The following is a 26,180-nucleotide window of genomic DNA, read 5'->3' as shown; positions in this document are numbered from 1 at the left end:
CACTTGTAGGAACTCTGCACGTGTTCCCAGGTATTTTATTTTAAGTGCAGTAGACATGATAAACCCCTGTACCAACTGTACCAAGCAGATCAGAATTAATTTGTTTTAACTTTTAAATTGTTTTGTTCTGGAATCCCCTGTGATCTGGCACAAACTTTGATTTTGTTACTGTAGTTTGTTGTATGATACTTCTGATTTGTATTAATTGCGCGCACACACACACACACACACACACACACACACACACCACCCAGCCCCTCTTAGCAGGGCGCACCACCCGGCAATTTTGAGTAACCACCTTCTTTGCAGATATACATAAAGGGACTGACACCCGCCTACAATTTGTTCCCACCCTGGTTAAAAAAAAAAATTCTGGGTTGAACACTAATATATATAACCCAGGTGGGAAGAAATAGGTAGCCGGTTGTCCGTCAGTATTGTGACCCAACTCTTCAGTAAGCACCTAAAAAGTGCCTGGTGATGCACCTGGGTAAAAGGGGCTGGGGAGATTACTGTACATTTATTTGTGTGTATAATGATCCTAATTTATCTACCTTTCTTCCACAACATGCTTTGATGAGGAATCTCTCCTTAAGCCCTCACTTGCTTCCATTGAGTTCCTTTGACCTGCTGCAAGAGATTTGTGACTTATTATTTGCAGGTAGTTCTTTAGGTTACAGTCAGAAAAGCAATGCAATTACATGAAACCTAACATTCTATGGATTCTTTTTGTCCTGAATGGAGTTCTCCTTTAATTGTGGTCTCTCTGTGACCTGGTGTCTATACTTTTCCACCAGATGAGGATTGGTTAAGTTTCTTGCAATGCAGTCGATAGAGTGCCTGCTCTGTTTGTTATTATTGAACAGCTTCGTCTCCCTGAGTGTTCTAGAGCCGCGCCATGTTCTGGCTGTGTGTCGCTCGGTTCCAGACAGAGACAATGCAATTTAAATCATTCTTCTGGAATTTCACAGGCTTGCCGAACGGCTATGTCAATAGGCTTACTTTACTGAAGATCAATAGGACCTATTTCAGCAAGTGATTTAAAGAGTCTTTCTCCTCCTTCACAGCACTAATGTTGTTCTGTGGGAGATTAATGGCTGGATGCACAAAGCTTGTAACTTTTAGCTGTGATTTTCTGATAGATACTCATTAGATTAACAGCAGGGTGTAAATTTGTCTGCAGAGTGATTATTTTGCATTTAACTCAGAATATTATTTATGATGCTGGCGGGAAGGAAATGTATGGATGGATTCTACAGGGAAAGGCTTTATATTTACACACTCATCTGGTCTGTTTGGACCTGCAAGCTAAATGATCATTGAGTAACTGTATAGTTTTGTTTTATGTTTGTTTTGTTTTTACTATGCTCACCTAGTTTAAACAATTCATTATTTTATTATTAAACAGAATTTACACAGCGCCAACATATTAGGCAGCATGGCACATTCATTAGGGGTTACAAATAACATATACAGACCGTGACAAAGGAGGAGAGCACCCTGCCCCAAAGAGCTTACAATCCAGAAGGTGGGGGAAGTATCACACCATAAAAGGGGTGATATGGAGTGGTGGGAAGTTGTGAGGGTTTAGGAGACAGAAGAAGATAGGTAGGCAAGTTTGAAAAGTTGGGGTTTGAATGCCCCATTTATTTATAGATAGATAGATAGAGAGATAGAGAGATATATAGATATAGAGAGATATATAGATAGATAGAGATATAGATAGATAGATAGATAGATAGAGATATAGATAGATAGAGATAGAGATATAGATAGATAGAGATAGAGATATAGATAGATAGAGATAGAGATATAGATAGATAGAGATAGAGATATAGATAGAGATAGATAGATAGATATTATTTAATTAGTCACTAGCAGAGACAAGAATAATAGGCACAATTTCCAATTTCAGTTTAGCATTAAGCTATAGATCTTCCTAAAGTATAGGAGGCCAATACTAAAGCTCAGAAAATCCGTTAAATGAGTCCCACAGTAACCCCTATAAGTGCGGTACAGACGGTGCTGTTTTTTTTTTTTTAAGGGGAAGAATGATAGCTGGGACCCAGTAGTAAGCAATAGCGGTCATTAACAACTAGTCGTTTGGCACTGCTGATTACTAATCGACTTTAGGGTACAACTGTACTAATGATAGAATTTCAATGATAGAGACAATGGGCCTGATTTATTATAGCTCTCCAACGCTGAAAAAAGGTAGACTATTGTTGAAGAACTTGGCTGATCCAGGAAACCTCAAATAAATTTCTTAAAAATAATTTGCTATTAGTTGACAAATGTGTTCAGTCCTGGACCAGATCCATTCCACGTTTGCTGGATCATTAAGGTTCTCCCTCCATTTATTGAGAGCTTTAATGAATCAGACCCAATTAGTCTCCCTGGAAAAACTGTTCATAGATATTTTGATTTGGAGCATGGCATTTCCTGGCAAATGCTCTTCCATTTCTAGATTATGACGGTGCTCCATTATTATATCTCAATCAGTTCCTGTGTCTGCTCCTGACCCTTCCAATGTCTATTGATCATTTATATTCGTTATGGACCTGGTAGAAGGATATGGGCGTGGACCTAACTGTGTAGAGACCATTCCATGACTCTGGGGCCACACAAAATATTTTAGCCAAGGAGGTTACTTGAATTGAAGCTAAATAGGTAATCTTAAACTAAAAAAGACTTTACAGTACAGAAATCAGGTATTGGAAGCTTCCATTGGAGACTTCCTATTTTGCACTGGGACCAATTGGCTTATCAAATGCCTGATGCAGCGTAGATGTAGCTCTTTGCACGTCTTGTCATTATCACATTTGTATATTAGTAACAAGTATCCTGCCAAATGAATAAGAAACACCACATAAGGAGAAGGGAGTACTTAGAATTCCCCTTGGTGTTCTGTAGCAGATCCATGTATTTCTGTCACCTGAGCAATGCCAGTTACACTGGCTACACTTAGACCACAAATAATGGCATAAAGGCTGCAATCAAATATCTAGAGATAATAAGGTGATGGTGGAGGAGTTTTCTAGAGGGGAACAAAACTCTACATACATGTAAATGCATTCACTTGCAGTGCAGTTTATAAAGAGATTATATTTGGTGTTTTGTGCTGGCTCTGTGTAGATGACAGGTTCTCATTTATCAAGATAAGGGTTTCTTTTTAGTTATCTTGACCAGTTCGAATGTTTGCCTCCATGTCTACATGTCATGGCTCATTCCTAAAGCAAACCTCTGCCTGTCTTGTCCTGCAATGGCAAAGCCAAGGGCTCGTTCACATTAAAAAGCCCATTTGCATCATTAAGTCAGTAAATGTTCAGGTTTGCCTGCATTTTACATGCAACCTTTTTTTTTTTCTTTTTTCTACCAATTAAAACATAAACTGCAGTGTTGGTCTCCGTTTAGTTACTAGTGACCATAATGCAACTCACAGAAGATGCAAGTAGGATTTTTAAGCAACACACTGCACTGATCTTTAATATAATCCACTAATGTGAAACACTTCACTAGTTAGAATGAAAAACAATTTCCCTGTGCCTTTGGGTAGCTGTGAACAAAACAAAAATCACTGTATGGTAAATGCAATAGTGTGAACAAGAGACTTCAGCAAATTGGGCCTCTTATTTAAGGTGTAAATGGTAAATACCATACCATCTCCAAGAATCTTCAAATAGTAATGTTCTTTTCACTTGAAGGTGTTAGAATAAAATCCTTTAAATTCAGACACATCAGGCCCAAAATGGCTGATTAAAAAAAGACATGGGGGGGGGGGTCGTGCCACACATTGGAATCTGTAACTTGTTTCCGCCAGTGATTTTGGCTCCCATTTGCATCATGCTGTTTAGAAAACAAAAGCAAATACAGGTCATAGAGGGGAAACCAGTTTTTCCCTTCCTCTGCTTTTCTTCATTTTCCTCCGGCCTTTGTTTGTGCAGTTTTTGTTCCAGCAGATCTCTCTGTCTTATAGCCAAAAAGTCCACATTGTTTGCACATGTCCTCCCTAGAGCATGTGTACAGTAAACATGTTATTAGAATGCCACTTTTCAATAAACAGTCAGCGATTTCATAGTCTTGCATCATCTAAATTATTGCTGTGTAGCAAAGATGAACCATGTTGCACATTAGTATTATGTTAGCCTGGCATTGGGCTACTTCAAATGAAATCTGAAATGGATGCAACTGGACCACAGCATACTGCCTGCTCTCTGTACCACTTCCCTTCCGTCTCTTCCATGTTCTTGAAATTGGACAACATTATAAGAGACTTCCACTTGTTTGCAAAATACTGATGCTGTTTGATGCATTTTGGCTTGTCGTTTTTATTTCTTAGTAAGTTAATGAAATAAAGCACAGATGAAAATCATCTTCCCATAAATCTAGCAGCAGATGGAAAGGAGAATTCACTAATGGCAATAAGTGATTCCTTGCTGGCTTGCCCTGGCAGCTGACAGGTGCCCTCTGTGCCCACTAACGCGGTGTTGGATTTCAGACGAAATAATGAGCCTGCTCTTATGATCTGCCCATATGGGGAAAATGATGATACCAGCTGGTAACAGACTGTGTTGTTGTACATGTAGTCTGTAATACGCCAACACACGTCTAAATATTCTGGTGTTCCTCGTCAGTGTATCGCACCAGCTCTGGAAGACTGAGCACGCAGAGTTTACAATGTGCAAAGATTCTGATTGGTAAGTGCCGTCTCACCAGTATTTCTGGGAAAGTTTAAATCCAGCAAAACACGTTTTTTTTATGTATATTTCAAGTAACTTATTTAAAAGGACCTGTGAAAAAAAAATATCTAACATATGTCTTGCAGGGGCTGATGATAGGATAGGAAATAACTTATTTTAGCTTTTCTGTATACAATGCTGATCTGCATGTTGATTGTATTTTGCTATCCTTCACATAAATAGAGATCATCAAACCTACCAGTAAGGACCACTTAAAGCGGAACTAATAACATTAAAAAGTCAAAATTACACTTTTCTTTAATCCCTGCAGGTCCCTTGATGGGTGCTGATCTTTCCCACAATCCGGTCCCCCGTCGTCCTGGAATTCCTCCTTGTGCTGGCGCACAGAAAGCGCCGGGCACCACCATCTTCGCTCTTCGCTTCCGTCTCTTTCTTTGGTCTTCTTTCTTCGTCGCCCGTTCTCGTACTGCACAGGTGCGAGATTAGGTGATGTAGCCGCTATGGAGCGTAAAAAAACTTGCACGTGCGCAAGGTCGGCATCTTTTTTCCTTAGGAAGAAAAATGCCCCTTCTGTACATGCCCGGAACTTCAGGCATGCGCAGAAGGAGCAGCCAGAGCCTCCCAGGATGCGTGACGTAAGTATCGCGGGAGGCTCTGCGCTCCTATTAAGTCTTGATCGCCAAGAAAAGTAAAGATACCCCAGGAAAGTATTGCAGCTTTTATGTACAAGTTCATACATGTTGATAAGCTTTTGGTTTGAGTAAAGATCTACATGGCTAAGGGGTTGTAATGAATAACATATTCTTGTATTTAAAAGATAACTATAGTGTACTTCACAGTGCACGGATTTGTAGTTGTTACATATAATTTAACTTTATTGACCACCAATCTTTTGAAATGTATTGATTACCATTGCCATGTATGAGTGCTGATGAAACATTAATCTGTTAGACAGCTAGCAGTGTGCATTGTGCTTGCTTTTAGCTTGCAGACTTGGCTGTCGCTGGCGGCTCCGGTGCCCACTAATGATCCGTACCAATCAATCGTCCTGTTGTTCCAAAAATTTGATCAATTAGGCCCTATAAATATCTTCTATCTTTAATGCCTGTGGCTACAGTTAATGCTCCATTTAGAATGTCTTCATTTGCAGCCAACCTATTGTGCTGTGAATAGCTGAGACTACAAGCATAAACCTCATATCCATGATACACATCACGGGGAATCATGGGATGTGTAGTTTTGGCAGGAAACTCAGCCGTGCTCTGTTGTCTTCTATTGTTCAGCCAGAAATGGTGAAAGCCACCAGCAGCCTCTATACAGACAATTGCATAGACAAATTTTGTAACGTTAATTCCTTATAATATACAGTTTAGTGCTTGTTGCACCAAGTTCATTCTTGCAGCAAGGGCTGTGACTTTATATATTTTGTAAGTAGTCATAAGAGAGGTAAATATGTATGAAGTTATAGAACTCTGAACTAAACCCAGTTAATACTCATCCGTCCCAGTTCCACATGTGCCACCATCGTCTTTCTTCTTACTTTCCTCGTTCTGATCCAATGAAGATAGCTGGGCTGGGATGACTTAACTACCACTTATTTAGTCTGGGCAACCGCAAGGGAAGTTAGGATGTGCCAGGTATCTCTGCAGCGCACACAGAGTTGCTCATGGTCATCCTGGCAAATTTGAAAGAAGAGATCAGCCAGGTAGAAATACTTATTGCAGAAGGGACAATGCCTGTCCATTGCTGCTATAAAGCCCTGCCTGACTGCAATTTTTTAAAAATGTTTTGTTCCACTTCAGCCTTTTCATTCTATGGCTGGTCGTAGACACGTGATCATTCCAGACTCTGATTTCATTCTCTCTCTCTAAAAAAAAAAATCTACATAAAACCTGTCTTCATTGTTATTAGGTGCGCGTCAAGTCTTGGTAAACCCGCGTGTATTGTGTATGAAAAACAAAATATCTCTAGATGGAAACATCCAGAATGGTTCCATCTCAGATGTATTGTTGCTGATGTATGACTACCAATGACGTCCTAGACAAACGCATATTGAAATGGAAATTGGAACGTTTCTTCAGGGATCTTGTCTGAATAAGTATGTAAATGTTTTTAATAGAACTTCTTTAAGACCATCTATTTTGTTTAGCCTGTAGACTTTGTACAGCGCTGCGTAATATGTTGGCTGCGACTCGTCATTGTACACACATGTCCTTGAGCCTCTCGATGTGGGCTGCAAGTTGTCAGTTACAGAGCTCTCTGCCGTCAGTAGGCTGCGCACTGATCTGAATTCAATTAGGGTTGAGACCAATTAGTTTGCATTTGTATTCACAATTCACAGTGGAACGTTGCTCACTCTCCCACTCTGGGTTTAGGAATTCACAGAAAAAAGTGCCAGCCAGCACTGTGTGTGGGCTCAAGATTTATAGCAAATGCGGCTTGTCCTAAAGTCCTGGCTGTGCTTTGGTAACAGAGAGGAGGTGTTGTGTGCTGGTGAGTAGGTGGTAGATTTGGGTGTTTCGGATGCAGGGATGGTCTATTGATGGGATGTTTTGGGGGTAAATGGGTCTCGGGGTACTAGTGATGCCCTGTCTTAACAGGTAGGTAGTCTAATCAATGTAAAGCTGCCTTGCAGGGCTAAGTAGGATTTATTGTTTCATGCAAAAGGCTGTGTTGGAAAAAAACAAATGCAGCACAGGAATAAAGGAACTTGTATATGGACATTTTTTTTCCAAGCCAATGCACCTAAATTAAAAACTGCAGTCAGTGGATACTTATTTTTATCCTAAAAAAGGATCCTACAGCCTGCTATAATTAACATGCTGTTTACTAGATTCTTTGTCCATCTCTGCATTAAATAACCAGCTCTGCACTCTTATGAGGGATGCTAGACTTCAATAAATGTGAAATGTTTTATGGCTTTAAACATTTTCATTTTTTTGGATTTGAAGCTAAGTTTATTTTAAGCTAAATGCTAGAATGACAATGTTCCCTCTCCCATTAACCGCCCCCAAACTTTTAACATTAGTCAATGCAGAACCAAAATTTGTCATGACTTCATTAATTTATCTTCTGAACATCTGGCATTTCCAGCCACAGGGAAGAGGGATCTGTGAAATGCACTTTTGGATCCCCGAATCTTGGAGACTCCACATAGATTTGCATGTCCCTCAATCCTTTGGGACTGTATTCATGATGAGGTATACCACCATCATGATGCCAGACTAGTGGTGGGTGGTAAAAGACCTAGGGGGAGTCACAGAAAGGATCCCTTCTCTCTATGGGACATCATCATGGCAGCACTGTGGACCACCATGGGGTATTAAGCAACCAGTCACACTGCACAATGAGAGCAGTGGACGTCGGTCATGGAAAAATGGAAGGGCAAGGCCAAGGCTATTGTTTTACCAAATTTGCTACTGAATTTCTGGTCACAAGATTCAGAATGTTTTACATTAAGCAATGGGATTTGCCAGCGTTATTATTATTTTCATTATTATTAATATTTTAATATTATACAGTTTGTATTTAGCACTGACATATTGCAAATTACATATTACAGTGCTGTACAAAGTCCATAGTCATGTCACTAGCTCGGGGGGAGGGGCGGAGTTAATTAACCTAATTGCATGTTTCCAGAATGTGGGAGGAGAACAGGCAAACTCCATGCAGATAGTGTCCTGGCTTAGATTCAAACCTGGAACTCGGTACTGCAAAGGCTAACCACTGAGCCACCGTGCTGCCCCCTAAAGTTTAGCTGTAAATAAACATGAATCTAAAGAAGAAATATTAAAATAATATTATAGGATTGGGCTGGCCAAAATTCGTATTTCAATTGAAGATGCATAACATTTTACTTGAAAAAAAAACTAGAGGCTTTGCTTCAGGGACTGAACTATTTGTAGTGATTATGTGTACGTCTAGTAACTGGGAATTCTATCTTTGGAGAATCTGTTTAGAAGTCCATGGTCCATTCAAAGTATGATTTGTGGTATATATTTAGAGTTTTTTTCTAAATGTTTTATTCTTCATATATTTTACATTTTGGAGAGTGAGTGCATCAGGAGAAATGATATTCCGTTTCTTGGGTTGGTATTGACTTCAGCACAAACGGTATAGTGACCTCTTACCACTAAAATCCCCTGGAAGTAAAAGTACTCAAAGGGTATTGTTCAGCTCAGCAATATTCACAAAAAACTGTAGAATGCCTAATATCTCCCCTAATTTATACATTATTTTAAAAATAAAATGGCCAGAATGTTTCAAAATTGTAGATCTTGCTGTAATATTTGCCTTATCTACAGCATTGTTCTGTACAGAAACTTTGCTTTACTATTGGTCTGTATCATTTAACCCACCCCCTCTGAGCCTATGGACACACCCCTAAGGGTCCATAATCATGTCAGCTTGGGCTCACAGTACAATATCTGCAATTTCAAACACTAAGCTGGAACAAAAGACAAAAAGGACCCCTGGCCAGAAGATAGGATTTAACAAATACTGTATATGGGTGGAATGAAAACAAACAAACAAAAAAGAAAAACAAATAGATGCAATTATGGAAAGAGGGTAGGGTGCCTTTAAGAACTAAAGATGTGCATTAATTGTTGTTTTATATCATTCCAGCAACTTCCCTAAAATTGTGCAGAGTAAGCATTCCAAAACTGCATAATAATTGAGACTCGGGAACAAACAAGAAAAGAGTTTTCTGATATACTGTTAGACTCTAAAGAAAATTTTATACCTCTGCAATGCTCAGGAGAAACATTGGTCCTTTTATGCCTAGATCTATATACACTATCATAGAGCTGGAGGAATTTGTGGTATGTGTGGATGCAATATTGTGAATAAATAGTGTGTATATGGTGTGATGGAGCCGGCTGTATAGACTATATTAGTGTACGGTATTGTGTGTATGTGGAGAAGATGCAGTGCTTATGGATGTATGCTTTATACATAAACCCGTAGGAGCTTAGCGAGTGCTATGTGAACAGGTGCGTTTTTCCTGATTTGGATGGATGATGCTGTGTATTGGAGATAGTTTTGTGATGACAACCCAGTGAGAGACTGATTTAATAGACGCGTCTCTCTCTGTCTTATCGCCTCTGTCCAGAAATCCTGCTGCTGACATGGAGCATTTAGTCAGCTGTTACGGAATCTATTGGCTTAACTTTATCATTGTATGGATTTATGTGCACAACCTTTTAGCTTGCTGTGCTTTGTTGGAATGGTTTAATTTTCCTTCTATTTATGTTATATAAATGATTCCCATGCATCATTTTAAAATCTAAAACTTGGCAAAACTGCTCAATAGAAGGGAAATTACATTTAAGGTTTGTGGCTTGCTGAAAACGTGTCCACCGCTGATTGACAGATGCTCCTTTATGGCTCCAAGTAACTGGATGACTGGGGACAGCTGCTGGCTGTACCATTGGCACAATATTTTGAAGGTGTTATGGTCCATTTCTACTGCCCAACTGGACAGGAATTGCTAACTGGGGATTGTCCTCTCCAGACCCTCCAGTAAAAGAAGATTTTTGCTGGCAGATTTGTTGGACTTCAAAAATGTCTCCCTTCTTAGGCTTTCGATGCTTAAAAAGCAAAAAAAAATTGGTGTCACAGACCATTTCATGATATGTATGATACAAGGTAATATGGTTAACCACTTAGATTTGCTGTGAAGTGGAACTGAACCTAGTCAATATTCACCTGTCCCTTTTCTATTGTGACACTGACATTTTCTCCCTTCTTTACTTCCATATTCTTATCCTCCGCCATCTTGATTGGCCAGGCTGGGATGGAGTAACTCCGCACGGGATTTTATCCAATCCTAACAGCTGCAAGGGAAGCCGGGGTTGCCAGATATCCCTGGCAATAAATGAGTGGGATTTTAGTCCCTCTTTTTAGAAACCATAACACCATATGTGCAAGTGTGCACAGCTCTAAGTACATTCAATACAAGATTGTGAACAGACAGCAGGTACATTGGTTTTCAAGCAGAGAATACAAAGCATGGCTGTTCTGAAATAGGTCTAAAATAATACAGAACTTTCTGTTCTCCCCAGCCCCTTTTAGCTGGGCACACCACCTGGTACTTTTCATTTCCCAGCTGTTTTTGGGTGGTTACTGATGATTTGGGCTACAATACAGGGGCCACCACGGCTTAAACATTTTTCTGGGGAAAATACTGATTTTAATACATATATTGTATAAACAAATCATCCCTAACAAATGAATATTTGCCCACATGCTGAAGTGTAAAAAGTCCCAAATGCCTGCAAGGGGGGGGGTTATAAAGGAACATAAAGGAAAATATAAGCAGAACTTCAAGGTGTGTCTGGTTTGAGTAAATGTAAATATATGGAGAGCAACCTCTGTGCTACTGAGTCAATGCACTAACAGGGAATTTCCCCAAAAATGTATAAACTATACTTTGTGCGTATTCTCTTTATTATTAGGCTGATACAAAGCTATAATAAGGGTTTCAAATTGTTATGCTCATATAGTTAGGGCCCTTCCATAACTCCATTTTTACAACAGCACAGTTGTCCACTCTTGGACACATAGCAAACTGCTGCATTGCTTCCAGGAGCAGCAAACCGCACCACAGGGAAATGCTGTTTAATGTGGTTCTTCTACGGGGTCAAAAGCAACTTGCTGCTTTTTTGGAACCATGCTCTACCCAACCATAAGTTGGAACTGCAGTTGAGTCCTTGGCAGAATACTTCAGTGAACAGCGGGTCTGAAATGTCTTTTAGAGTTCTTTAAGCATCATACATTTTACTTGTACGACGATTACTAATTTTCCCTTTGTTGTTTCTCCTAGGTATGGTGTGAACATGCGTTGCTTGGCAGCTCGTGTCAACTACAAGACACTCATCTTTATTTGCTCTCTGTTCACGTTAGTGACTGTCCTACTGTGGAACAAATGCAATGACCATCAGTCTAACTTGCCATGGGGGCAACATTTAGGCCTGAGAGCTGACAGTCTAGAGAAGCGAGCAGCAGCTTCAGAAAGCAATGCTGCCAATGGCCTGCCCAGATCTGAGGAGGCTTCTCCCCAGGAACAGCAAAAGGCACCACCTCTGGTGGGCAGTAAAGGCACAGGACCCAAGTATGAGGAAATAGACTGTGTAATTAATGAAGATCAAACCATTAGATGTCGAAGAGAGGGCAATGAGGTGTACATGCCCTTCTCATGGATGGAGAAGTATTTTGAGGTATATGGAAAGATTGCCCAGTATGATGGATTTGAAAGATTTGAGTTTTCCCACAGCTACTCCAAAGTTTATGCACAACGAGGCCCATACCACCCTGATGGGGTCTTCATGTCATTCGAGGGCTATAACGTTGAAGTTCGAGATCGAGTGAAATGCATCAGTGGTGTGGAAGGTAAGTTGATACTCTAAATACTTGTATGGGGTGAAATTGTTTTGGATATAAAGTGCATTATTCTTTTCAAATTCACCATTCCTTCTCATTTTGCCTGGGTCATCAGGCCTGGTCTACATAATAGGTCACACTGCTGTTGCATTCTAAAATATGGAGCCCAAATGCCTGTTGTTGCTGACACTTTGAGCCAAAAATATTTAACAAAATTATACAGTGCTAGACAAACCTAGGAGAATATTTTGGCTTTAGTAGATAGTTGTCAGTTGATGAATTTGCTGTCTTTGAGATGTGTATTCCATAATTTTTAGTTGTTCATGCCCTATGAGCATTTTTCAAAATATATTTATTTAAAATTATATATAAATTGGGTTCAAGTACATTAAAAAATTCTTCCATTCTGCTTAGGAGGTAAAAAGGGGTCCAGAGAAACAAGACATTCAGGTTGGCAATGGGGGGATTAGGAATGCATCAACTAGAGTGAAGTGCCATAAAATGAATTGCCAAATTTAGTGGTGGAAGTGGATGGATGTGAAAAAGTACCTAGGGTATACAGGGCTAGAAGAGTTAAGATTTAGGAGGTAAAATAGAACAGTTCATAGTATAGACTAGTTTTAGACTTTATGGATACAGGTGGGGAATTTTGCAGAGCCTTTGGCATTCTTCCCTTTTATCATTTTAGGGATGATTAATCCATAGACCAGGCTTTAAGGGGGTAGTTCCATTCCAATGTTTACATTTGTAACAGGTTATACTATCAAGTTTTTTGTCTAGTCTGTATGATTGTGAAATAATTTTGGCTAGCTAGCACGGTGGCTCAGGGGTAAGTGCCATAGCCTTTGCAGCGCTATGTCCCAGGTTCAAATCTTGGCCAGGACATTATCTGCATGGAGTTTGCATGTTCTCCTCATGTTTGTGTAGGTTTCCTCCCACATTTCAAAAACATGCAGTTAGGTTAATTGGCTTCCCCCAAAGATTGACCTTAGACTGTATTAAAGACATAAGACTGAGGTAGAGACATTAGATTGTGAGCCTCTTTGAGGGACAGCTAGTGATATGAATATTACAGCGCTGTGTAAATACTGCGTAATAATAGCTATATAAAGAAACAAAAATGGGGGCAGAGGATTCAGAAGAATATCTCAAATATTCCTTTAGGGATGACCCATTTTGGTTCTCTTTCTTGCCTCCAAAAACCATAAGCCGTTGAGATATGTACAGAAGATTCATAAACAGACCCCAGAAATAGCACTTAAAAGCCCCCCTCATTTCTTTTCATAAAAAAGTAGACTGTAAGGCCAACTTTATCGCAGCTTTACATACACCACACAAGCATGTCTTCAAGATCAATTTTATAAACTTTGACCACTCTGTTACTCTTGTTGGATCAGATCGTGCTCGTTCTTGATATCTTTTTACCAGAATCAATAAAATGGTAACAATAGGGAATGAACTCTTCCAGTATTTATCACCCTGTCAACTTCTGCCTCTCAAGTTGCTGTGCGTTATATGGCATTGATATTTATGCATATGCTATATTTTGTGTCATTTCTTAGGTGTTCCCTTGTCTACTCAGTGGGGTCCACAAGGATATTTCTACCCAATCCAAATTGCCCAGTATGGGCTAAGTCACTACAGCAAGAACTTGACAGAGAAGCCACCCCATGTGGAAGTGTATGAGAAGGCAGATGAGAAAATCGAAGGTGTGCTTGGTACATGGTCTGTGCCTAAGGGAGCTTCTGTGACCACCGTCTATGACAAGACAAAAGGAAGTCATGTCAGGCATTTTGTTGTTCCAGGTGAGTGTGATTTGCAAAGTGTTGATGTTGATAAACTAGGCCAATACTGTAACCTTTTATTGTTTTTTGTTATCTGTATGTGAATAAAAAGTGGGGGAAAACTCCCATGCTCCTGTATTCACTTGAATCTGATGCTAGGTGACCATAGGCATAGGTTGGTTTTGAAGGCAGAACAAGCGAGACAAATTGTCTGATGAAATTTTTTAGCACAGAAGTTCTCTTGATTTCTTATTGATTCTATCTCAAGTTTAGACTGGCAACAGGAACAAGCATTCTGTGCAGCTCTGTATGGCACCTTACCAATGACTCTGCCAACCACACTGCTGTTTTTGTTCTTAAAGAACCAGCGTTTGAACATTTTACAGTGGGCCTAAGGACCAGTGGTCCTAAGTCGCTCACTGCCACCCACATTTATTCTCAGTGGGTGGGTACAGGAGAAACACTATGTGTGGCATCTCGTACGAGGATGTGTTTCAGGGATGTCTGCAACCCATAACCACCCCACTACCTCACTGCCAGTCTGACCATAATCTTGGCGTTGGGGAGAAAAAAATGTGCTGTTTTGAGGCCCTGCGTGGTGGGGACAATTCACATACATTGTTGTAAATGAATGGTTCAAATGCTTGATAGCCTCCAGAAAATAGACCACCAAGTTATTTTGTATGATGATAAAGTTGCTTCTGCTATTTTGCTTCTATTTTTTCTACCTTTTATGTGTAGTTTATCAGCCGCTTTACAGTAGAGCTGCTGTTCTACCTTTTGAAATCTAAAAGGGTTCTAATGTATTAAGGTCATTGTATATCTAGTAGTAGTTCCTCACATTTAACTCAACTTGTTCGTGTAATGTTGAAGACGTTTCACAGCTTTCAAAGTTGCTTCAGCAGTGATCATGGTGGATAAAACAACTTGGAAAGTTGCAAATTACTTCACTATTACAGAAACAAGTCCAGCTGAATGTGTAAAATTACTAGTGGATATATACGAGAAGCTTCACAGAACTTGAGAGGCGATTCACCAGCTATGATGAAGCACTTGTGAAACAAGACCAAGTCCAGATGAATGTGACTGGCTACAAATAGATGCCTTTTAATAAAGGCTTTCCTCCATATTTAGCTACTTTCCTTCTTTGATTTGTATACCCCTACCTAAAAACAGATAACAGTTTAAAAATGTGGTCTGTGAGCCAGTTTTTTTTTTGGTGACTTGATGACCCAGGTAAACCACATTTGCAATATGCCACTTCTCCAAGCCTTAGGCCAGCTTCTTTCAGTGCAGTGAAAATGACAATAAAGGCAACGGTGTATCATATATTTAGCACAGGGCTGAACTGTGTTTTTTTTTTTCCCCTTCAGATTCCTCCATATACATTGACATTTTGCCTGTTTCCTGCCCAAAGGCAGAGCTGTGTGCTTTGCTCTGATTGGCTAGTAACCCCGGAGATTTGTTAACTGTGAGATGTGTCTACCTTGCATTAATTAGCAGAGAAAAAGGGCTGCCCTCCATGAAAACCTCTTGGGGGCTCATCAGAAGGTGATAACAAAAGTGACTTCATTGTCTCCAGAAGTGATTGACTCGTTAATCCTAATGGGTATTGATTAGTGGGGTCTCAGTACCTTAAAAGCTTGTTAGAGAAGTAGAGATGGATGGAGTGAAATGTTGCATCATTATTTTTAACGCTCAATAAATTGTAGTAATGAGAAATGTAACTGGATGTGATTTAAGATTTTGTGTTCTATTTAAGAAAATAAAAATCCTGAGAGTTTTTTCATGTTTACCTATCCCTTCCTAACAAACTGTTTGCTCACCTACCCTTTGTTACCCAACTGACGATTTGAACAGTATCGCCATATTTTTTTTTTTTTATCATTCCTTTCATCCCATCAGCAAACACCTAGTGTTAGGCTACGTACACACATCAGATGATTTGCGTCCAATTATTGCCTCAGACGGGAATCTGAGGTGTGTATAGCACTCGTCTGATGTAGTTCATGGCGGATCCACGATGGACGAGGGACCGTAATAGGGACCGTGAAGGGGAAAGAGCGCAGTGGGGTGCCACTCGCCCTTCTCCCCCCTACATAGAGCAGAACAGGGCTGTATGTACAGTGCTCGTTATTCATCTTTCAGTTTTTGTCATTGGAAAGGATGGTGAAAGATCCTTTCCAAAGACAAAAATCTAACGTGTGTACGTAGCCTTAGACTGACAGCCCTGTACAGTGCAATAAAAGCTAATGGGCTCTTGTTGCTGCCTTTCTTAGTCCAAGTCCTGCTGTGCACATGATTGCAACTTATAGATATAAGAGGAAAGCTACCCAGCAAATTATTTTTGTACTACTTCAGTTTGTTTTCACCATTCATAGCCATTGAATCCAGACAATTTTTATGATGAACAATGTAAATTTTAATATCACTGTGTAGTTACTGCTTTCTTGAAATATACCTGTGTTTAATTGCTGCGTACAATATCTGTTCTAGTTGAATACAAATATCTTCAGTCACCATGGAGATCTGTGATCTCTGCGGTGACTGCAGTTCCTTGTATTTCACTTTCAGTCTGTACATAACCTTAGGATGCTTTAAGTATTTTTAGCCTACTTGTGATTATAAGATTGTTTGTTTTCTTACCACCACATAATAATGAAGTATCAATTTCATGTATTTAAATTGGTTGCCTTATATGTCTTTACTCCTTTTTTTTTTTTTTGCTTTCTTTGCCAGAAAATTCAGAAGGCGCTTCATTAACATTGAGTAACACCAGAGACTTCATTCTGTCTCTCGACTTGAAGTTCTTGACTAACGGCAGCATTTCTGTGGTGCTGGAGACCACCGAAAAGAACCAGCTGTTCACCATACATTATGTGACCAATTCCCAGCTCATTGCCTTCCATAACCATGATGTTTATTATGGGGTGGGCCCTCGGACAACCTGGAGCACGCTGACCCGTGATTTATTGACTGACTTGAAGAAGGGAGTGGGACTGTCCAATACCAAGGCTGTGCGTCAAACTAAAATCATGCCGAAGAAGGTTGTCCGCCTTGTGGTAAAGGGAAGCGGCTTCCTGGATAACGTTACCATCTCCACCACTGCCCACACAGCCGCTTTCTTTGCTGCCAGTGATTGGTTGGTAAGAAATCAGGACGCCAAAGGTGGATGGCCCATTATGGTTACTAGAAAGCTGGGAGAGGGCTTTAAGGCTCTGGAACCAGGATGGTACTCCGCCATGGCACAGGGGCAGGCGATTTCGACATTGGTCCGTGCATACCTGTTGACCAAGGAGCAGGTGTATCTAGACTCAGCACTAAGAGCAACCGCTCCATTTAAATTGCCATCAGAGAAGCACGGGGTAAAGGCTGTATTTATGAACAAATATGACTGGTATGAGGAATACCCTACCACACCTAGCTCCTTTGTGTTGAATGGCTTCATTTATGCTCTACTTGGTCTCTATGATCTTAAGGAGACAGCCGGAGAAAAGCTAGGTAAAGAGGCGCGGCTGCTATACGAGCGGGGAATGGAGTCACTCCGTGCCATGTTGCCTCTTTATGACACAGGTTCAGGAAGCATCTATGATTTAAGGCACTTCATGCTAGGCACTGCCCCGAACCTTGCCCGCTGGGACTATCACACAACCCATATCAATCAACTGCAGCTCCTGGCCAGTATGGATGGGTCGCCAATATTTAGGGACTTTGTCCGCCGTTGGAAGTCTTATTTGAAAGGGGGCAGGGCCAAACATAACTAGAAAGAAAATGGGGAAACCAGCCAGAAACCAAAAGTTGTCAAAAGTATGGCAAATGTCCAAGTTTAGCACCCTTACTTCTATTTTCTTCCTTTATGGGGCAAGGGTAGCTTTTTAGTTCCCAGCTGCTGTTAAACTTTTGAGCTCCCAGTATTCCATTTTGCAAAGGAATTAGCAGAGGGTGCTGGGAGTCATGGTTCTATGATGTGTGTTAAACATACTGGTGTTTTATTTAATATTAGTTTGACTTTGGGAAGATCCAATTAGTCTGGGAAATGATATACGTGAAGATTAAGTTTTTTAATTTTTTTTCGGTGCCTTCTGTCCTTATGATTTCATAGAAGCAGAGGGAACAACATCCATTATAAACATTAAGCTATAACCCCTAGGGGGAAATCGTTAATATTATCAGTTATTAGGACTGACTTGGTTGGCGAAACAAATTCCCAGTGTACATATATTGTGTTGACAATCATATTGGGTAACTAGTTATCTTTTAATAACATTATAGGCAGAAATGTGCAGTGTTCCTTTACCCTCTGTTTGAACCATCTTTCCACATGCCAATTAATATTAGCAAAATGCTAGGTATCCTGTCTAATGCACTTTAATGCCTCTCACGTTATGACAATGGTGTCCTGGTGTAAATTTCTGGACCTTTTCACCATACCCCTGCCAGGTTTCCAAAGATCCCACCCTAAGGCGCTAACCATTCTCTAACACTGTGCCACATGCACCTCTGTTAGAGGTAGACAACCTTGGATCTAATTTTACAAATACAAAGAGTTTTATTTAATAACTCTGTGCAGGGGGCTGTGAGGTGCAGAATCTTTTAAGCATTTTATCAAAGGTCAGCTTTTAGTTGTGTATTAAGGCTTTGCTTTTAAAAGCTGATGTTTGATTGTTTGATTTGAGATACAGCACACGCTCACCAAAGACACTTAGTTATTAAATAGGCCGTATAGTTTTTATACATTTATATATCAAATCATGTTTATTTATTGCAGATGTGTTTCGGCTAGAGAAATTTATGGTAATACACTTTTACAATCACTGCTTCCAACCCAAGAGTCCACTAATAATCACTGTGACAATGATGTTAAACTACAGGTAACTAGACAACCTTGTTGTTTACTTACTGTTTTCCAGATGTTTGTATGCCTTTTTGGATGGTAGTGTTAGCCCAGTGTGAACTACTAGCATCATGCATTTTATTGATCAATATGTCTTTTTATTTAGAGACTGCAGCTGCCTTTATAGAGTCAGTTTATATTATCCACCCCTCACTCCATTAGTATGGTGGTCAGTCAGGGGAATGCTTCAAATATCTCTGGCAATGGAGAAGAATGTCACCAGATATCCAAAAAGATTATTGGCCTTGATTAAACTGACCCAAAAGGCACAAATTGCTCATGGCACAGAGAACCTTTTGTAAGCAAGCTCTGGAAGATATGTTCGGTTCCAATGAAACCTGGTTGAAAAACACTGACATAGACTAAAAAAGGTTCCATAATTGTTACACTTGCCTCTGCCCATGGTGCCTAGACCGTGGGGAATACAGAGCAGCTGAAATCTCATAAGGAGATTCTGAAATAGAGTTTAGTGTCATCTTTCAAGATTTCATCTGCTTTGCATTCCTCAGGATTTTTTCTAGGACGGTGATGAAGCAAAAGACAAGGGTAATGTACATGCAACTTGGAAGGACGGTGCCAAAGTGCGCAATCCACATCACACATCAGAAATAATATTCATGTCAGTAGGTTAGTTATACATAGTAATTGCCCTTTGCTTGGTCATAGTATAAAAGCTTGTACATTGTAGTGCCCACCCAGCCTAATTGGCTTTGCAGTAAATGGACCCAAAGAAGACATGGACATTCTGAATGATTCCCATTCTGAATGATTCCCATGTACATGAGCTGTAAAGATGTTTGCGGTCCCTTACTGTTCTCATTGAACTTTATCTTTTGGAGGGAAAGTATATTCTTTAAACAGGCTTCTCTCTTCTCTTATATATCTCGAGTACATTTTAAACCTACATACAGAACTGAACTAGGCAAAACAGTGGAATACAAATTCTAACTAAAGGCCATGTCCCAGCCTATTAGTTTTGAGAGTTTACTATACATTTCAGTCTGATTTTCCTCTACTAACTTTCCTGATTGTGCTAAAGAAAATGTGAGGCTACCAGCTAAAAAGATTTGGGGTAAGCACCATGTGCTCTTGTTAAGGTGACTACAGCTGTAGATAGAATGTTTGGCTCTTCATGGTTAGATCAGGGAATGATCATGTGTCTGTATATCCTCTCTGAGATAGATTCTTGCAGCCGATTTGCTATTTCATTATTATCCTGAAGTCAGTCCCTGCTCTGTAGACAGACAAGTAACAGTCGTTTAAAAACCGTGATTTTCCCACAAAATTGTGTCCACCATCTATTGTGTCTATAGGCACTTTTAGGCTGCTCAGAGACAAAATCAATCTATTATATGAAAGGTATTATAGAAAGTCTTATGATTCACTGTAATTTGTTTACGAAATTCACATTTGACATGAATATTGATCTAGGCATTGGTAGCATGCAGGATTTAATTTTCCTAAAACGGAAACCTGAAAGATTTAACCAAAAGAAATTGAAAAAAAAAATATGATTTCTACATCCTTGCTAAATGAACAACAAATCACATTTAGTGGTAGTCTGCTTTCTGCTGGTTTATTAATGTGGCTTCTAACATTGGCACATATCTTTACGATTGTAATTGGCCTTTGTGCTAACAACACTTTTAAAAAATGATTGTATCCAGAAAATGCAATCCAATATGCTTGAAAATCATTTTGACCAATTTTTCCCTTTGTCATAAGCATAACATCTTTTTTATTTTTTTTTTTTAATGCAGAACACTGCAATGTCGTTCAAATTCCTTAAACATTTGTAGAAAAATAATCTAATGTTCCCAAATTTTCCCTATGGTTAGCTTTACTTGCAGATATGTAATTTCAGCATGTTGTCTCGTACCTATAGATGAACACAAGACTGGAGTGACAGTGCAATGACCAACAACTACATTACTATCAGTATGGCTGATTAGGAAGTGGTCAGGGACCAGCTTGATTCTTAAATTTAAAATTTACCCTACCCTTATACAGAAAGGTAAATATTTATTAGTAAAAAAAAGTAGCTATTTTTATACATAAAGGCTTATATGCTTTATAGAGTTGGTTCTACATATTCAAATTAACAGAGATAAAGGAATAGGTGTCGTAGCCAAAAAAAAAAAACACCTTTATATAAAAACAAAGGAAAGTGACCTTATCCAGGTCATTGGTTTGGGATACACCACCATCTGTTCTATTTTTTAAATACCCCTCCTATTTTTGTGTATGCAGTTATAGTATATTGTACTGGTATTACAATTGGAGATCACTCCAAACACAATCCAGGTACATGCACACTGGTGAAAGAATGGCTGTTTCCGTGTCCAGTCTGCATTGTATATGGGATATTGACTGCGTTTGGGTCACTTTAGATACACCTAGTTCTATCCTAAATATTATCTGAAGAAACTATTGGTGCAGAACACACTGCTTTGGAAACTTGCATATACAGCATTTACGTGTGTTTACGGGAGATGAATAGCTGTAGTGTGTACTGCACCTGCTGCCACAATGGCGGTTATTTATCTCTGAAGTGGTCCTTTGGGAGCCATAAGCATGCTGAAATACAGATAAAGGCTGGCTGATCAGGGAATGTAGCCAGGTCAACCTGTGTGCAGGTGCCAAGTTGTCAGGCTGCCTCAGTAAGAATGCTGGTAGTTTAACATTTGTACTGTGTTTATTTCATCAGGGTCGTAATGCCAGGCATGACTTAACATAGACAAAATGAAGGTTTACATACAGGGAAAGGGCCGTGCTTAGCTAAGATAGTTTTTTTATTTTTATATACATATATATATACATTACTAAATATGGATATTCCCTTCAAGTTACATATATACAAAGAGCAAAGCTGTAGAGAAGATTTAAAATAACTAGGAGAGCTTTGCATCATATTCTAAAATGGGCACCAAGTCTATAAATTATTTTCCTATATTCAATATCCAGGACAAAGTCTTTGGACAAAAAATACACAGTTACCTGAAAAGTGTACCTGTAAGCATATTTTCTAAATGTTGGGCATACACCATGTGACCTTCTTACTGGATGTTCAGTTCAATAAAAACATCAAATTAAACTAAACTCTGGTAAAACAAAACTAAACCCATTGTACTCACCTGTTCTTTTGCAAGGCGGCACCATCTCCTTCCCCATTCTCTTCCTGGTGATGATCTTTGACCATTTTTATTGGCTAGGCCAGGATGATGTAACCAATGAACAGGTGTGCAGGAGTTTATAAAATCCCAGCACGTCCCAGGGAAAGAATGGCAGCAAAATTTAAAATCTGGATGGCAGGTAAGAACAGGTATTGTGGTAGCTTTCCAATCAATCTCTAAAGTGATTTTCTTTTTAAATCTCCATATTTATAATATCTGGGGGTGCATGGTCATAAATTGGTTAGCATTTCCTGAACTATTTTCAATCTGGGAAATACTGAGCATTTACAGTCTGGAGGATACATCTAATAGTGTATGCCTAGCATTAACAAACAGCCATGGACACATCCAGTTGCTGTATATCTTTTACCTATATTGGCTTGGGAGCCCTGTAATCTGAATTCTGCGCTCCAAGAACATTAAATAAAGGCAATTCTCATTGCTCTGCGTCTGTTTTATAGTAACACGCATTGGTCATATGTGTGCTGAGCCCTTTACAAAAAAAGCAGCATTCTCCTCTATAGCTAAGCTCCCTCAGTGATGTGTAAGATGACTGTCACTCTGTAAGACATTGGAAAACATGAAGACTGCTATTATGTTTTAGTTTATATATTTGGTGTTTTCTGAGGGGTGACTGTTGGAACCCTCCTATTTATCTTGTCATGTTGGTGCTCTAATAAACAAGTGATGCTTGCTGTATGTTTTTAGTGATTAGAAACTTTCTGTAAGTCCTGAAATTTCAATTGGTTCAAAGCAAACTTCTTTTGTTTAGCAACTGGCACAAAAGGTTTCATGAATATTTCAGAAACTAACGCCTATAATCGCCGAACAAACTGGCCCCTGAGGCTCTGGGCCTGAGAGGCCAAGCCAATGACGATTTAAGGACAATTCCCTTAATGTGGGTGGAGCATTTCAAGGTCTGCTGATTAAAAAGTTAGGGACTTCTTAATAGGGAGGTCTCATCAGCAGGTCAGTGCCACTCTACAACTTCAGATGGTAAGATAAAGTCTTAATTATTGACATGGGATTGGCTCAGCAGGCCAGATGTTTTCCCTTCAACCATTACCTTTCCCCCCAATAAAAAATTTTTGAGGGTTCATACTATTTCTTTATATTCCAGACCTTTTAACGTGTGGGTATATTGGGTATATGCCAGGTGTTTGTGAGCGTGTGTGCATATATACAGCACATGTACACACATATATATGCAATACTTTGTTTACCGGATCCCTTGTGGTGAGGTGGTCCTACTGAATGCTGTATAGACTTTGCATTTTAAGCACAATGTGCCCATGATAATTTTATACATAGATTTTTTTGCAGAAATTAAGAGGTACCTGTTGCTATGTTTATATAAAGAAAGAGATCAGCATCATGCTTCAGTAAGCTGCTTTATAAGATTGTAAAATAAATTTTTATCTCCTGAACAGAAACTTTTGTGTGTTTTCTTTACTCATAGCTGTTATAAAGAATAATGACAGAGACAAACCAGTCTTTTTTTTCTTTCTTTGATTGCTGTTATTTTTTAGTATTAGAAAAATCTGACATGGATTGCAGTAGGCAACAACCCTAATATGCTTATTTTTGTGCGTTATGCTTTTTAATAAAACCCTCCTATTTTCTTTCTCCCCCTTTCTATCCACATGAAAAAATATTAGTAGGCTTTTTATTTCTTTCTCCTACAATGTAAATTCACATAATTGTTTCGCATGATCATGCTTATTTTAAAAATTATGAATTTTCTAATCACTAAGCAACCAACAAATACAAACCCATCCCATGCTTTAAGTATTGAGAATATATATTAATGGAAACACTGAATGAGGAGCTATGTATCTCCATAGATGAAGATTATTTCATTATATCTGGGAGAGGAAAAAAAGCAAGCAATTTGCACATTGGCAAAAAAGAAGCATATTTTCTGCAGAGAGACAAGGAAGAGACTCACACTCACTCACACTCTCTCTCTCTCTCGGTTCTGTCCATTACCACAATTAATTAATTTTAAATGAAACAACTCAGAACTGCAAACCTTCAGCTTTATTTCGGTGGGTTGAACAAAAAGATTGCATAAAAATGTGAGAAACTAAAGCCCACAATTATTATTATTATTATTTTTTTTTTTTTTTTTTTTTTTGCATAACCTCACTGTCAATCGCATACAGCCTCTTTGCATCCAATGTCTACATGTATGACATTCAGGGTGGGTTTCCTGATGGTAATGGAGGCAAATGTGTTTTAGCACGCACCTTTGTAGTCTCTGGAAGGGTGACAACACTGCAGAACATTTGGAACAAAACGACCGCACGTTGCCTTTCTAATATTATTAATAAACTTAAAATAAAATTAAATAAAGTTTTTTTTTTTTTTAGTGCCAACATATTACGCAGTGCTGTACATTAAATAGGGGCTGCAAATGATATACAGATACAGACAGTGACACAGGAGAAGGAGAGGACCCTGCCCCCAATAGTCCACTAAAAGTGTCAACACAACCTTCAAGCAGTATCACAAAGTATTATTTGCTGTAGCTGCAGCTTTACAAATGTTATAAAACCCCTTTGAAACAACTGTAACCTGTTAAAGCTTATAGCAGCTTTTATAGATAATTTCTTCTACAACTGCCAAACTGCGCAAGAATTGTGAAATATTACTGAACTCCCAGGATAGTCCTGCTGTGAGCTTAATCTTCAGGGATTTCCATCAAAAAGCAAGCTGTAATTGTTTGCAGCCATCTCAGAAGTTTCTTTATATTCTGTATTGTGCCTACTTGACAGGTCAGACCAATCACTTGTTGGAAGAGGAGGTAAGTAATCAATATTTGAGCTATTTCTGAAAATGTACAGATATCTCTGGGGCATGGTGCCAGTTCTTCTCATATGTCCTTGTCGCCAAACACCCACATAATGTGTTGAGGGAAATATTACACATTTTGTTTTTAAACCATTCTTTGCTGACATATTGGACCTGTAATATACACTGCACAAATGACACAAGATGCAAAAAGTGAGGGATTTTACAAATGTTTTAGTAGGGTTATAAAAATCATAAATGCAGGAAAACCTTCCACGCAAGTGACAACTTCGCTTTAACAGGGTAGTCCATATTAACTATAAGGGCAAAAAAAAAATGACAGGCAATGGCGCCGCAAAGCTGATCTATGAATGCCCATAACAACCACTATGTGCTGGATTTCAATTGTTTTTGTTAACCACTATGCAAAGTAGGCTTAAAGCGTACCTAAACTCAACATTTTTACTTTACATAGAAGGGTAGACAATCCTTCCTTTTAATTGCAACACCCTTTTTAAAAAAAAAAAAAAAAAAAAGTGCAGCACTGCTCTTTTAAGTCTTGATCCCTGCTGCGATCAAGACTTAATGGGAGCGCAGAGCTACCCAGGATACCTACGTCACGCATCCCGGGTTATCCGGCTGCTCCTTCTGCACATGCCCTGATCTCGGCATGCACAGGGGAAAAAGATGCCGATTTCACGCATGCGCAGTGATATGGGCGCTCTTTTTTTTTTTTCTCTTCACATCGATTAGGTCACTCGATCACGCACTGCGCAGGTAGAAGACCAAAAAAAAGACAGAAGTGAAGATTGAAGATGGCAGTGCCCGGCGTAACCTTTGCACCGGGATGAAGAGGAATTTCAGGACGACGTGGGACCGGATTGTGGGAAGGACCAGCGACATCGAGGGACCCTGCAGGACTAAGGCGGGTGGTTATTGCAGAAAGGGACCAGTGATTTCCCTTTGCAATAAGTATTCTTTCCTGCCTGATTGCCACCCAGTCACTTGTTACCAGTGATACCCAGCAATGTACACCGGTCAAATTTGTAGAATTTGTAGCACTTGCAGAAGGAGGTCAGAACTAATAGCTCTCATAATTCTATTATAAAATATTATTATATATTATAATTTTCCTAAAAAAGGCTAAGGAATCAGAAAGTTATCTGTTGGTGGAATCATTTTTATGGATCGTCTGCTTGTTTATACTCTGCATAGGAAACCTGTGGCACTGATTACAAGTAGCTTGATGCATCAAATGCAGGTAGACTGAACAGTATCGGATTGTAATTATATCTCCGCAGTGCATGCTAATTAAAGCTTGATTAAAGTTCTAAAGGGAAATGCATGCAGTGCTGAATGATAATTAAAACGGTATTTATATCACATCCAAGTTTACTTGGTTTAGGCACACACTGGAATTAAAATATACGACCACTGATGCTTTGCTTGGTTA

At 39.3% G+C, this 26,180-nt stretch overlaps 1 protein-coding gene across 2 annotated transcripts in view; it reads left to right on the top strand.

Annotated features, from left to right (window-relative positions):
• The window catches only part of GLCE (glucuronic acid epimerase), a 50,565-nt gene extending 27,198 nt beyond the window's left edge, over positions 1–23,367 (top strand). The window contains exons 2-4 of one of the 2 annotated variants that reach the window (XM_072402564.1): positions 11,527–12,092; positions 13,646–13,888; positions 16,607–23,367. In XM_072402564.1, the coding sequence (XP_072258665.1) occupies positions 11,540–12,092; positions 13,646–13,888; positions 16,607–17,631 (1,821 nt within the window). In that variant the 5' untranslated portion in view covers positions 11,527–11,539 and the 3' untranslated portion in view covers positions 17,632–23,367. The other variant, XM_072402565.1, reaches the window with a different exon arrangement.
• The last annotated feature ends 2,813 nt before the right edge of the window (positions 23,368–26,180 follow it).

Source organism: Pyxicephalus adspersus, chromosome 2 (assembly GCF_032062135.1).
Source record: "Pyxicephalus adspersus chromosome 2, UCB_Pads_2.0, whole genome shotgun sequence".
Taxonomy (NCBI): domain Eukaryota; kingdom Metazoa; phylum Chordata; class Amphibia; order Anura; family Pyxicephalidae; genus Pyxicephalus; species Pyxicephalus adspersus.
This window is presented reverse-complemented; position numbering and strand designations above follow the sequence as displayed.